Raw genomic sequence first — 16,230 nt, 5'->3', positions numbered from 1 at the left:
TGTATAAAAATAGGGCGTTGTCAGATTAAAAAAATTACGGTTAATAGTATTATACATACATTCACATTCTGTATAAAAAGGTGACATTTCCATGGTAGGAAAGCACACTGACTGACAAATTTGTTTCGTTCCGGGGACGTAGTTCAAATAAGACAAGTGTTTGAACATTTTTCTTACATAAAAGTGAACTAGATTTAAATGGAAATAAAATTTGTAAAAATATCAAAGAATGCTTTCGATCCAGTTCGCGCAACCAAATTTTCAGCAGGCTTAGATTTAAAATCTGCATATGATTATATATTGGTTTCTGGAGCCAGATTGTTAATAGAAACAGATTTAAAAATTTTACTTCCCGAAAACACCTATCGTCGTATTGGTAAAATTTTTCATAATGTTGTAAAAATTTAAGAAATCAGTTCTTAATTTACCATGTTTAAAAAGCTCCTCGCAGTGGTTTGGCCCTTCATTACGGAATTGATGTTTTAGCCGGAGTTATTGATATAGACTATACTGGACCAATTGGTATTGTTTTAATCAATCATGGGAAAGTTGATTATAAAATTTTAAGAGGTGATAAAATAGCGCAATTGATTTGTGAGAGAATATTTTATCCATCAGTAGTAGAGTGTGAAGTATGTTTAACCAAGACTTTACCTAAAGTTTTGACATAATATACTATATCTTGTTATTAAACAGAAATTTAAAGAAACAGAAAGAGGATGTCATGGGTTCGGTTCAACCAACTAACACAACTTAATGTTTATAATTTAATTTATGTAAAATAATTAAATAAATATTTAACCAACAGTTAAAAAATGTTTTATTTTTTTAATTTTTATATAAACAAATATTGGTATATATGATTATATATATAATTTGTTAAAATAGAGTTAATATAATTTTATTACAAGAAAACAACAATGTATAAATACAATTCCGATTAAAAGATTAACTGGGTATATATGACCAATTCTTTCTAAATCAGATCATCCCTACTATGATTGTTTGATGAATATAATTATTGATAAAATAAGAGAAGTCTCTCCAAGTTTAGTAATAAAAACTCAATAACGCATAATTTTTATTAACAATTGATAGCACCGACCTCAAACTAAATTTATATTGCCACACAAAATTATTTAAAAGCTTTAAAAATTATAAATGTGAAACATGAAATATTTCACTGAGTTTGTAAAAAACTGGGATCAGTTTGAATTTTCTGAAATAAATTGACAACAAAGATAAATCTAAGCGTAAATTGAACTTAAAATTAGGTAAATGAATATTGTAAGGTACCAGAGTTTACGTTTGCCTTATTATCTGGAATTTTTAGGCATCTTAACTACTATAAGCGAATTAAAACTTAATTTCATGTATTTGTCCGCGTGAAAAAATTTGCATTCGTGAACTTTTCTCTTCGTGTATTGAATAAACGTAACAAATTAAGAATAAATCGTTCTTATCTTATCTTAGTCTGTTTATTGTATTTGTACATTTTCTGGTTCAATAGGCTACAATAAGTTTTGAAGATGACATATGGAGTTATTTATCTCCCGTCTTTTAATGTAAACAACCTATATTATGTGTAAACTATGAAATACATTTATAATTACATTTATTATTACCACTATTATAATTTCTAGAAGGCTGTATTTTTTAATTTGAATGGTTTCTTTATTAAGCGTACAGTTTTTATTGTCGCTTGCTTATGCTTTATTTTAATTATATTTATAATTAATTTAATTGGGTACAAATATTAAATAATGGAAAATTTCGTTACAAAAATGTATGTATGTAGGTATATTCCATTTTTAATACATACAGCCATCTATTATTATTTTACATTTTAGCGTATACGTCACAAGATTGGTTTAAAGACTTAGTTATTGGCAACAGCAAATATAATATATATAACTTAGATTAGTCAATTTATCATTTTCACAAGCTCGTTGGTATTTTATAACGACAAAACGATCGTTAGGTTTCATGGAAAACGAAATTAAAAGAAGAATTTTATTTAAAACCGGCACTCTATGAACAAATACCAAAAATTTTGATTTTTATGGATTTTGCCTATTTCATTACTTTTGACACATAACAGAATAAAATCTGTTGACGACAGTCGAAAAAAATGAGTGCTGAACAAAATAAGAATTGTGTAAGGAGAATGAATTGTCACTACAGCGTACAATTATAGAATTGAAAAAACAGAAACGAAAACTTCAAGCGGAATATATAGCAGAGAGAATACTCCTTGATAGTTTGTTACCTTTCATATGAAAGGAACCTTCTTACGAATATTTGCAAAGGTTTTCGGAAGAAGAAAGATTATTGAGTTAAGATGAATTATCCACCTGGGGCTTTTTTCGCGCGACAGCGGCTCGAGTGTTAATTGTTAAATGACCTTTCTACGGTTTAATTGTTGAAAGACGGAAAGATTGTGATGTACCATTAATAGTTCGCAGTAATCAGATTCATTTGTGTCCATTTATTCTTGCCAAATTGGAAATGAAAAATAATATCACAAAAAAAGTTTTAAAAAAATTTTATTTATAATTTTTATTTCAAGGTGTAACGATAAAATATTTTTGTGTAACCTGTTTAAAATCGGGTTGTTAATGTAGTTTATATTACGTGGTCTGTTAGAAAAAACAAACCACATCGCTTTCTATACAAACTAGTTTCGCTTTGATTTTTGTTGGCGAATAATGACTTATAAAGAAAATAAGGAACCGTTTAAGGACTATGAACTGATTAAACATATAAATAAAGAATTGAAAAAACTGAATCGAAAACTTGAAATGGATTTGATTGCACAAAGAATGAGATATTTTCAAAAAGAGCATAATTATCACGAAATGCTTTTGGAAGGAGCCCCAAAAACTGGGTTCTTAAAGGCGATAGACGATTTAGTGGTTTTTATTGATAGCGTGTTAAATGTTATTAACGATAGTTCCTTTGTGTCAACAAAAAATGTTGTAAAATATTAATAAAGTTTTAAATTTTAAATCAGAGTTTTTATTTTAGAGTGTGATAGCTAGAAGGATGTAAGACATGTTTTCGGATAAATGATATTTTTACAAGCATATTTAATTTCAGGTTCCGAGTTGAAAATTATTTTATAACATTGTATTATTCATTTTTGAGTTTTATATTAAAAATAAAGTTTTTAAAGCAACCCCACTCATCGAGGCGGAGTTTCCCCAACTGTCTTAGCCGGCGGGCTATCTTGGCGTGAGGGAAAACGTTACGCGCACCAACAAAGTGCAGGGTATACCTGGAGAAAAAGCCTTACGATAAGGAGGGATAGTGAGAAACGCGCTCTATTAAACCATTCCTGCACGTTTTATGTGATCTAGCTAGAACTAAATTTACTGTGTTTTATAGCCGTTACGTTGAATTTCTAATTAAGTCGTAAAAAAATGGTGTATTTTGATCACAAAAAAGTGGATTTTTGGTACTATTTCTCTTGAAGAATTCATTAAATACATTATGTTTTTTTAAAAAGGGTACGTTAAAACTTGTATTTTTAAAATATTTTATATTGTTTTAAAATTGTTTTTTGTTGTTTTAGTATCTTTAAAATTTAGGTCGGACAGTCGACTAGTTGTAACAGTATCAATTTTTCGGAGAGTCCCGAATTTACATTTCCAATGGGAACCAAAGCACTATCATTTCCTTGCAAACATGGGACGCCCTCACAAAATCATGGTCTTCAATTATTGAAAATCTAAGCTCTACATCAATAAAAAAGGTTAACCTGCCAATTCCGATCGTTGATCCTTATTCCGATTGTACTTTTCATCACACTTTTGAAGTGTCTTCCGATGGTGGAAAATTTATGTGGTCATTATTACCTATTACGCAAAAGTATCTTGAATACGAAATGAACTATTCAACCAGTTTTTCACTTAGTAGAGTGCAAGTGTTAGCTTTAGACGAATTTAAACTGCGTATAGAGGAACAGTTAAATCTGTTAAGAAATAACATGTTTGCTGTAAACCAAATGTTTTCTGTATTGGTTGATAATTTTTCGAAATTTCAAGAGTTTTATAAACCACTGGAAAAGCGAGAAGCACTCTGTGATTTCGTAGAAATCTACGCTGCCTTTCGTATTTCACAGGATTATCAAGTGGAAGAAGATTTTTTGGATCAATTTATAGGTTATTGCCCATTTGACGTAAGGGAATTAATGGATCATTGTTTAAATGACGTACAATATTTAAAAAGTTTTTTCAGTTTGTAAATAAATAATGTATTCTCTGTCATTACATTTAAATAAATATTTATTAAAACAAAATTTCATAAATTTACTACTTAACAAATTTTATATTTTCGCAATAGTTTCAAGTTTTATAAAACAGTTTTACACGAATTGAGCACACTGTCACGAAAAACATTTCAAACCACCAATTTTGCATAGTTTTTAGTCATTTACACCGTTCTCGAGGAAAACAAGTTAGACGAATGATAATGTCGCACAAAATTAACAATCTCGATTTTTTAAATGTATTTTTGTCTGTAAAAAAATACAAACCTCCTTGCCTCAGCCAAAACGTTTAGTAAATATGAAATAAGCCAGCTTGATAAGGTTTAAAAAAAATTTATTCAAAGTAATTTCAAAAGTTTACAAACTTCTAAATAATTTCAATTTTTCATTATGTTGATAGCGTTGTGTAAAAAATTCGTTCAATTTTTCCTTGGATGTTAACCCTGTAGAAATTGGATTCGGGTGCTATCAGTAATATCATCCGTTTGAGTAACTTTTCAATAAATCTTTGCACATAAGGATTGAAATTATTTGTCAGTTTTGCCATTTATATAATTTACCAATTTCTTTGATGTTTGACGTTTTGTGACCTATCAAAACACTTGCTTGTAACTTGCATGGTGGTTTGTAAGGTTTATATATTCCACGCACATTTTTTTAAAGTTTGAAACATTGGTTTTTTAACTTTGAAACATTTTTACTGTTTTCATTTTAGGAGTTTTTCGGTAGTTAACTTTTCTTTTAGACACAATTATAAGTATTGAAAAAATAAAAGTCTTTCAAACTCATACTACCTTTTTTTATTATTCAACGTAATATTTTTAGTCTAAATTACAAACAATTTAATATTTATTTTATCTTTTGTTTTAATTAGACCATTAAATGTTAACTAAATAATATAATAATAATAATAATAATAATAATAATAATAATAATAATCAGCTAGGCTAATACCCAAGGCACCACCTTAGGCCTAAGTCATCGAGCGACTTTTTAGGCTTTAATTCAGGTGGCCGGGTTATAATGCGTAGGAGGGTGGTGACAAGCCCTGCATGCCACGCGTTCGAGCCAACAGCTCCCTACACTAACTATTACCGTTAACCCCAACAAGTTTTTATGGAAGGGGAAACCGAAGATATTTTTTATGGTACTCGATCGACCGATATTTTGCTAAAAAAAAATAAAATGCTTCAAAATGGTTTAGATTTCTTTCGATCTAGACTGTTAATTAAATTATTAATTAAACAATAGACCAAAACCTTCTCGTTTTAGCTAGAATAGGGTTTTTGATTTGAACGATACTCGCACGGTATATTACCACAGTTCTGCTTTAAAACAAATTTACATCTCGGGTAATATTTTGCATGTTCTTCGAAAGGAATATCGTTCTTTTTCCAGCATAGCAGCTTTCCATCGCAGGAGAAACATTTCACACAATCTTTGAAATCTGTGTAGTAAAAACCCGCTTGTGCCAAATCTCTTACGTCTATGTGATCGATCGGGAAATTTTTAAACGATTGTATTCGTACCAATTCAGATCGCATTGGGCTTAAATTCCAAGGATTGTTCGTTATGCGTAGCACGGGAACATTTTCTGTAGATTCATCCTGAACAAATTTGCAATTCGGATACCGCTGTATATGAATTAGTAAAGGATGATCACCCTTTCTACAACTGCCAACTCGTTTACATTTAAAAAGGGTTGCCTTAAAATTTTAGTTGAAACTCTTTATCCTTTTACTTTCAAAATGCATTTTTTACGTATTTTACTGACTGTCAGTCATCGGAAAAGATTCGTTGATAAATGCTGGATGATTATAAAAATCAAGAAAAAGTTGCTGTAGTCACTCGTATCACATGATGGTTAAATGGGACTGGCGTCTTCTAGCGGTATTTCCCAAAACTAAAGTTTTACAAAGATTTGTAATATTATAGGGCTGTTTAAATCAGCTACCTGTTTTTGAGCTAGTTCTTAATTATGCCATTTGTTTTCAAAACCCCTGCCACCAAATACCTCATGTTCCGATAAAATCCGTAGTTATTCTTTAATAATTCGGTCTATTTGTTCGTTGCAAGCACTCATCTATTTATAAAAACATTACATAAATTTACCCAATATTTATTTTAATTAGATAATAAATGTATCGATATTATTCCCATTAATAATAATAATCACCTAAGTTAATACCTAAGACACCACCCAATGGTAAATGAACTTACACTTTGTAAATTGAACTTAGTCAAAATTAAAAAACTAAACAAAAGGATATTAATTACGCAATATCATTGGAATTTACCAAAAATTATTCAAATAAAAATAACATTTGAATTTCTTAAAATTTATATAAATGTAGACAATGTTGTTTCTACTAAATTTATTTATTTCAATTAACCCAAGATACAAGAATTTACCAAAATGTATTCGAAAGTTTTCAATTTATTATCAAGTCAATCATAATAATTTCAGTTAATCCAATAATATAAGAACTTACCCAATTTAATTTGATTTAGCCGAAATGTATTCAAATTTACCCATTTTATATGAAATTGCCCATGGGTTTTTTCTTCAAATCACTAATAATATAGAATTTATCGCAACAAAAGATACATTAATTTGCGCTATTTTGCAAAACGGTGCACAATTTCTTTCAAAAGAAATAGGATCGATTTACTCTGATGATAAAAATGTTGTCATTGTTCCATGTTATTTAATAGAACCAGTAAATCTTGAAAGATAAAGACTTTATTCTAAAATAATTTAATATTATCTCACCTGGAATGACTCTAAAATTTAATAATCACATAATTTGCAACATGTTCTTAAATATCAAACTGATGGACTGCTACTTTTAAATTGACAATTGCATACTACATTAAAATAACATTATGGAAATGTTTCCTAATGCGATATTCTACTATAATCTTCATAAATACCGCAAAAATAATGTAATTCATAGTATGTCAAATCTGTTATAATATATTTTACATTTTAAAATTCAAAGCCCATTTGATATATTATTATATTGAAAATGGTCTTTAAGCTTGGTCTATTTATCTAATAATGTTCTTTTGGCATGTAAATATTTTACCTAGGACACCATTATTAATATGTTAAATTTACTATGATCAACTTTAAAGGATTATTTGTATAGTATGTGGCAAATACAACTATCGGAATAAATAAATTAAACTTATTGTAATAATTGTAACATACAATACACATTAATCAAGGCGATGGTCAATAAATCCTATTGAATCACAGAGAAGTGAATTGTGAACGTTCAATAACAGACCGTAAAAATAATACCTAATACCAAGGTGAACAAGCTCGGCAACATGATAACACCCCAGTTTTACCACAGGTTCGATTGACTACATTTTCATCACTTTTACCCGCAGGTAAAACGACTAGAAGTTAATTACCTATCCATTAATAGTGTGGCCCCCCGGCTAGAATGTGTTTTGCGATTCATATACTCTTCTCTCGGTTAAGTGGAACTTATTCTTGCCTTGTTTGAAATATTTTACTAATTCAAGCATTCAAAGTTTTAAATAACACTAAACATCGCGATAACGACATTAATTCTTATAAGATTTAATCATAAGTGGTTTGTACTAGGATGGTATCCGTTACATATAGACTTTCTGTGGTCGCCTACAAATTTTGTCTTTGGCAAAATAAATATTATTAAATATTATAAAAAATTGTATCTTCAAAAGTAAATTGTTATTGAATTTTGTTTGAAAGAAATCTTACGTAATGTAGTATATGTTAAAACCTTGAGCCACCAATTGCTAATGTTGTTTAAATCTTCAATGTTTGTAATAGAAATTAAAATAGTTGGTGGAAAGTTACCGTGCACATATAAAGAAAAATGATATTGTGTTTATAAGCGATTGTTCAATGATTTTGAGACATCTTGCGTTTTCCCATTTCAACTGTGATATAATACAAAAAAAATTACTCGCAATTAGGTTTTTACAGTGATATTTTACAACTCAACAAATAACTTAAATTTTGAAAAATATTAAATTCCTCAAGGTTAGCAGGTTTGTGTATTGATGGGGGAAAGCACATTCCAACGATACAAACACCCTTTTTAATATATAAAAAGTACATGTATTTACGATACATTTGTATTATAATTAACGTTTGATAAGGTCGAAAATAATTGCAAAATATAAATTATTTTTGAGACATAATTATTTGATTAATTATTTCTAAAGGTGATTTTAAATATACTATATTATGAAAAAAGATTTAACCTTGACTTATTTTTATATAACTTAAAATCTTCGGGGGTTTTAATTTATGATAATACTAATATCTACACATACAGCATTTGTATAAAAACTTGAATTTTACCTTTAATCATTAGAAATATATTCGCCGTGTAAACGAGCGAGTTGAATATTAAGAAATACAGTTTTTCTTCAATTTTGGAATAAAAGTATGTTATTTAGTAATTTTAATATTCTTTAATTATATTTTTTAATTATTTCTTCATTTTATATAGTGGACGAGACTTCTTGCAAAATTTTGTTGGAAAGAGGTTCTGTTAAAGTACAAAAAGATGGTTTTATTTGTTGTCCTTATTGTTTTGGATAAACTGAGTCGTTAGAAACCTATGGTGGACTCCTATGTTATTGTTGGAATAAACAATGTCGATTTTACTACCGACCTGTTGTTTTTAGACAAGGCAATTGTTTATCAATGAGAATTCCATCGGATGCATCTTTCCTCAACATTTAATTTGTATAATATGTGGTGTAAGAGGAAATAGAAGACGTTCGAGAGATACAGATTGTATAGAATCCGAATATAGCTTGGTATGTATTTATCCTCGATCTAAAAAAAAAACTGTGTATAAAATGAAATAAATCTTTTTTTTTTAATAAATATTTCTTGTATTATATAGAGAAAAGTTACATAAACAACAGAGCAATACAAAATAAAATTTAATTTTTTTTTGTAAAAAAAATCAGTTTTTTGATTCACATCAAATATATACAACGTTTATTAGAGCAACCAGTTTTTTTTTCTCCTTATAACGGGGGTTTGTGGAATGTCTCCTGGCGAAACGTGATCTGCGTTTATAATTTATTGATTAATTCAATCTGGCGCGGAGATGCAAAAGTGAGTAAAAAAAGAGTAGGATCAATGATGCCAGATGATAGGCCCTAAATGGGTTAGAGTGTGCAATAACTGGTGGCTTTACCGGGGAGTCGGGGTCCGGCTCTTGTAACCCATAAGGGCGGTGGCGCACTGGGAGATGTTAGCTCTGATCAAATGGTCCTATCTCCACCTCCGACTTCGGTCAGGTTTGGGCTGGATACTGAACTTCGGTTCAGGCTAACGGAGAGGGTCCAGGCAAACTGGCCGCCTCGGCGGATTGGGTAGCCTGCTGTGGGGCGGCGAGCCTCCACATGCGGGCACGGCGGTCCTGTTTCCCGGCCTTTTGGGGCCCACCGGGATCTCCGGTGCCAGCTGTGCCGGGTTACTTGGGCTGCTGTGTGCTCGTCGTTCCCCTTTAGGAGCTCTTTCCAAAGGGTTTGGCTCCTTACCTTCATAGGTAGGGTGTCGGCTGGAGTTGCTATAGCATCCATTCTAAATCCCACTGCTGTGTGCGAAGTGGGGATTGGTCCACCCATTGCTGCACCTTCCGCTGGGTTGAGTGGCTTGCGTCAAAGGTGCGACCATCAGTAGTGGGGTTCTGCTACCCATGCCGGATTTGTCACCTGTCCGGGCTTGGGGACGCTGGCGTAGGGCACTATGATGATAGGCCTCCGGTGGTATGGTCTTTGTTACTAGGTACACCGGACTATAAATTCTGACACACTGATGCCAGATGATAATAAACATTTTGCGTTTGAAAGTGTGACAGTAAATTGTTGAAAATTCCAAACTAGTTTTACAAGGTTGTAATGAGTTGATAAATTCTACGCATGACGATAATTAGGGTGTGGTTATAAAATCAGTTTTACAAGGCTAATGCAATAGAATGTTGAACCAGTGCTATCCTAGAGGTAATTATAATTTATGAATTTAAAGATATAGCTCGCAATCCGGCAGAATTTCATAGACCGTGTCTTGTACGATGGCTTTGCGTGTTTCTGGTAACGCTGTTCAACAGAAAGTTAAAATTATAAAACAAATAAAGTAAGTAATATTTAATTTAAAAATAATTAAAATTATTAAACTTAATTTTGTTTTAATTTAGCCGAAAATAAATACCCGTTCGTTTACTATGTATAGTCATAGAAAATTCTATCCACGTGTATTCACAATGTTGCTATTTTTAATTTAAAAAAGTTTATTATTTTTTATTTATTTTAAATAAATGGGTTTTGGAATTTTTATTGATTATGTAACTTAAAATGATTTTCCAACTTTAGAGTATATTATTTTACTATTAAAAATTAACCAGACATCCATTTGGGTAAAATTCTAGTCTTTCGAGTTGCAAAAGTTAGTGTTCGGCAGTCGATTAATTTGTATCCATGAATAAAATAAGCTCGGCTATATTTCAAAATTTATTTAAATAACCAATAGTTTAATAAAAATTGCCAAATGTTTAAATAACTGAAAGTGAATAAGCCTATTATTTAAATAAAAACAAATAATTACTTAAATAAATACCACTTTTATTCAAAAAAATGCATGGTCGCGTAATAAACATAATTAAATAAGTTAAAATGATATTCTTTTTCCCATCTTTTTTTAAAATAAATCGGAAAATTTGTGGATAATGAATAAACAATTGCGAACACTAGCAAGATTAACAATAAAAACAACATTGTATCTTCAAAAATGTAAGAATTATTTTTATATTGGTAAAGTAATACGTTTTTATTGTAGGTGGATAACATTATACTTTTGAATTGCTTAAACATTGTATCTTTAAAAGTAAATAAATTGAATTTTTTATAATACATTGGTGACTATATCTCTGGCGGATATCGCCCGATTAAGTTCATTGTAATGTTTTAAAATGTTTATTGATTGTTTATGTAATTAATTTATTATATAAAATCATTTTTTTTTGGGAATTTTTATTGATTATGTTACTTTAGAATGTTTTGGAGTACTATTGAAAACCAATTTCCTATTTGGATAAAATTATACCTTTGTATTGCAAATGTAAAAAAAAAATGTATCTCCAAAAGTAAATACATTTTATTTTATTTATTATAAACAAAATTGGCTATATCTCAGGCGGATATTGACCAATCAGCGCCATTGTAATTTGTTGTGTTTTTAAAATATGTATTTTATTTCGACAGGGGTAAGTTAGATAGCACGTGACAGACAAACTTGTCAAGGTTATAAAACGAAGGTCGCGAATTCGTTTCCCTATCTCGCAATTAACTAATTAGCATTTTAAATGGCGAAAAACGAAAAAACAAAAAAAATGTGACACCAAAAGTAAATAAGTTAAAGTATTTGGTGGGGTCAAATATTACCGCCGATATCTCGGTCCGAGCTTGTCCGATCGTGTCCAAACTTGTTGGGGTGATAGACCGAGGCTTAGGGGTTGTGGACAGGGGTCAAGCGTCGAGGTCTAAGATCATCTTCAAGGTGAAATTTAGGGTTAAAATTAAAATATGTTTTTTTACTTTTTCCAAGGTCAAAAATTGGTTTTTGGAAAAATAATTTGGGTTGTTTTGGTGGCCATCTTGGAAAAAATGGTTCAAATTTAGTTATCCTCTACTACTGTCTTCGAACACATCGCAAGCACCTTCGGACGTGGAATCGAACGGCATCACCGAGTCCTGTGATCCAGAATTTTGCCCGTAGCGAAGCCGTTATTAGTGGTGGACCGCCATGTAACGTTTTGGCATGTTCATTGTTGATAATGAAGTCGGCGAGTGGAGGTTTTCGAGGTAACACGACTGGATGAATCTGGTCGGTTGGGATTTTTGCATGAACTCTTACAAGGTGTAACTCATCAATTTTGTTTAAATTCAGGGGTTAAGTAGACCTTCATGTAACTTAAAAAAAAAAACCCCAAAGGAAAAAAATGCGATAGACTTTATATATAGTTTTACCATGGCAACCGAAAACGTTTTTGACAACTAAAATATTATATTTCTATAATATGTAAATTAACATGGCCCTTATGAAATTATTCAACATTTCAAGGATTTTTTTAAAACAAAGGTCGTTAAATTTGGGTAAATGTCTAATTTTGGGAAAATGTCTAATTTTGGGTAAATGTATAATTTTGGGTAAATGTCTAATTTTGGGTAAATGTCTAAATTTGGGTAAATGTCTAAATTTGGGTAAATGTCTAAATTTGGGTAAATGTCTAAATTAGGCCAATAAGTTCAGCGGTTGGCCTACCACCAGGGTATTTGTACTCCACTAAGTTAATTTAAAGGGGGACAGGCAGAAAAAAACCTAGGCCTTTAATTTTAGAACACAAATCGATGAGAAATTAAAGATCGATCCCGTCACTGATTATAACAATTAAAAAATAAGTTATGATGATAAAAAATTAAGAATCTTAAGACGTAGGCCTTCCGCCGAGTGAGCGGTTGTGGTCGAACAGACCATCCGGTCGCTCAACGTGAATGAGATCCGTCAGCCTTGAAAAATGAATTCAATCGCTCGGGTAGATATTGGATATCTAAATGTGGGTTAAACTGGGGGACAAGTGAAAAAATTAATTTAATTTTAGCTTCACATAATTTTGCAATAAGAAACACGGTGAACTCTTTCAAAACGGAGAGTTTAGTTAAAAGAAAAAAAACGTGAAATTATCGATTGAAATTATTACGTTGAGGGGGGGCCTCTATAAATTCATCGGTGCCTACTTGGGAAAAAATCGTGCCGGCGCTACTGGAAATGGGCCTCAAATAAACACCTTACCTTAAAAATTGAGTTGCTGGTTCAAAGGGGCCTCAACCATGATCATATTGTCAGAAGTAAATGAACCGAAGTTATCAGACTGCTATATCTCTCATACTAAGCGCATTTTCCATATGAGATCTCCCTTTAATCGACGTTTTCATATTTCGCGCCTTCATAGCTCCACTATCGCCATCTATCGAATATGGATACCCACAATTCCCTAGTGCAATTTTTGGCGGGAACTAAAGGGGTGGAACTCCGATGGATTTTCATCTCCCCACGTTAAGGAAAATGCCTTTTAAAATTTTGGCCCTCTCCCATAACTTCGGTTCAATTACTTCTGATTTTGTTCAAAGGCCAAACGTTATGTTTGGAGTTATGTTAGAATAATACAATATTTACTTTTTATTATAATCAGAATATTAAACGTTATTTTGAATTTCTTCCCAGTAATTTAAATATCTAAACACGTGTAAAAAAAGGATATAAGCAGACGATATATTCCAAAATATAGTGTTTTAGAAAAAATAGAAGGCGCCACCGCCGAATGATAAAGTTTACAGTAAGTGAAGATTTCTGAAGCCGTAATTGTATCTCTAGTTATATATTCCCAACTCAATGGTCTCTATGCGTAAAGTGAAGTCCTTGGTGAAGTCAAAACAAATGAACCGGTGACAGAGGTCCAAGGCCTACTTTACATTACTCAGTTGAATAGTCTTCGTTTTCATTAACCTTAATAAATTAACGATATTACCTACAGACATTATGCCTAAGAGGAAAGAACCGTCATCATTAACGGTATATATCTTTCTAGGATTGCAAATATTTTGTTATCATGGTGACTAATTAATTTTTACTAATAATTTAATATATTAATTAAATTTTTCAGAACGTTTGTTATGCGAGCGTTGTTACGAATTTCGACACTTATTGGGCCTCTGATTACCTAACAAAATATAGGGATAGTCAAAGCGCCCCAATACATGTTCTGGGTCCATTTGACAACACCCGTTAGTATTCTCTTTTTCAACGTTCTTAATATGTTATTTCAAACTACAACTGTTGTAAACTCATTTTAGCTCCAAAATTTCTTGAAAAACTTTTGGAAGAGCTCTTGGACAAAAATAAACTGCGGAAACATCATTTAGACTTACTGTTAGTGTCATCCATCAAAAAACTTCGACTTACAAAATGGAATGGTCTAAATACATTACTTTCCAAGTCACATTTCAGCGTAAAGTTAAAAGTATAGATACATCAAAATTAAATAAATGAAACTAGAAATGTTAATTTTTTTTTACTTCTTTAATAGAATTTAACATACTTGGACCTCTCCATGTGTCAAATTCCAAAGAAAATGTTCCACGCTTTGGCAGAGCACATCCCTAACATTGAAATACTGATTTTGAAAGCCACTAAATGTGATGACAAAGTATTGTCCCTCTTAGGAGCAAATTCGCCTAATATACAAGTTCTTGATGTTGAAAATTGTTCTGGAGTCAGCGATTTTGGAATTTATGGACTGATTTTAACATTGAATGATATGGATCTTCAACCAACTCGTTGTTTGAAGATTACTGATTTAAACACTTATTTCACAAGCGTCACTAAGAAAGGGGCAGCGTGTGCCATGATTAACTTACCTAATTTGTTGAAATTTAACAATCAAAACACCCTTGAAGCCTTGGAATACGGGCTATGTAGTGTACATGCACCTCAAGAGTATAAGCTTGAAAATTTAATTGTGACCTCAGCGTATATGAATGAAGGTTGGAACGTAACTGATATTTCGTTACACCAGTTACAACTTGCAACGAAACATTTACCTCACGTTAATTCTGTCAATTTTCAACAAGTTCGCATTAGTCATTTGTTAAATGAACCATCACCTACTCTGGAGCGAAACAATCTAGCCATGCTTTCTAAAGAATTGGTTAACTTTCAAAATTTGCGTGAATTGTCAATTAATGGTAATCCTCATGATAATGGATACAGTTTTCTTCAAGTATATGACTTCTTAAAAGGACGCGGTAGCTTTTTAACCCACCTTTATGTAGGCGCTCTAAATTTTAATGTTAATCTAGTTGGTTTATATTGTCCGAATTTAATTAGTTTGGAGTTAGAAACGGTTTTGGACTTTGAAACTTTGCAAATTACTCAAAAATCTCCTTTGCCTTTTTCAAAATTGGAAAATTTGATGATTGACTGTAGCTCGACCACTTTCAATACAACAGCTTCGTATAACATACTTTATACGTATCGTAAATGCGATATTGAAGAGCATGACATGTTAACATTGTTGAGTAATTGTCATGGGTTGAAGAAGTTAGTGTTACGGAGCATTGTGGATCTTAACGATGATTTTATCAACAATCTATTTCTCTCGAATCAGCTACTGGAACTTGAACACCTTGAAATTACAGACTGTTTATTTATATCAGATCTTTCAATAGCAAAATTTGTCGAGAATAATCAAAATTCTTTAAAGAAATTAATTTATATGTCATGTAATCAGACTAATATGGCAAATTATCAGAAATTTGTCAGGCTATGTCGTGAGAATAATTATGATATAGATATCACATGGAAATGAAATTCTTTTAACTTAACTGTAGCTGTCTGTATATTTAGATGGCTATAATTGAACAGAAATTGACAATCTACAATGTAATAGTTTAAGTAAGGTAAGTTTATAAATAAACAATTTGTATAAAAACTATTATATAATTTAAGAATTAAAGACTTTATTAAGACAATGCATACAATTAAAAATGTATATATAAATATTACATATATCAAAAGTAACAATTACAAAAAGTGTGCCAATGAAAAAGTTTTTGAAATCTAGTTGAAAGGGGGAAGGAACTTTACACCTTTATTAGTGCTTTTATATGTCACAAAGGGGGGGGGGGAATTTGCTCCGTTTGCCGCCCGAGGGACGCCGATGTTTGAAATGAAATGTTACTCAAGATGTAAATATTAGGTGAGGAGGAAGGACCGATTGAAGTCAGCGTTGCCAGATTAAAAGCTCCGAATTATCGCACAGAATTTTGTTTCAGATCGTAACGGATTAAGAAGGATCGTAAGGTTAAAAACCAATCACTTA

General features: G+C 31.2%; 1 protein-coding gene across 1 annotated transcript; it reads left to right on the top strand.

The window, feature by feature from the left end:
* The first annotated feature begins 13,783 nt into the window (after positions 1–13,783).
* LOC149958460 (uncharacterized) lies at positions 13,784–15,876 on the top strand. Its single transcript, XM_090164962.1, has 4 exons — positions 13,784–13,922; positions 14,014–14,134; positions 14,204–14,370; positions 14,437–15,876. Exons 1-4 carry the CDS (start codon positions 13,890–13,892, stop codon positions 15,715–15,717), a joined length of 1,602 nt encoding a protein of 533 aa, XP_090021088.1. The 5' UTR covers positions 13,784–13,889; the 3' UTR covers positions 15,718–15,876.
* Positions 15,877–16,230: the final 354 nt, after the last annotated feature.

The sequence above is a fragment of the Leiobunum rupestre genome, chromosome 2 (genome assembly GCF_980474605.1).
Source record: "Leiobunum rupestre chromosome 2, qqLeiRupe1.1.hap1, whole genome shotgun sequence".
In the NCBI taxonomy this organism is placed as follows: domain Eukaryota; kingdom Metazoa; phylum Arthropoda; class Arachnida; order Opiliones; family Sclerosomatidae; genus Leiobunum; species Leiobunum rupestre.
Note: the sequence above shows the minus strand (reverse complement) of the source record. Positions and strands in the feature narration are given on the sequence as shown.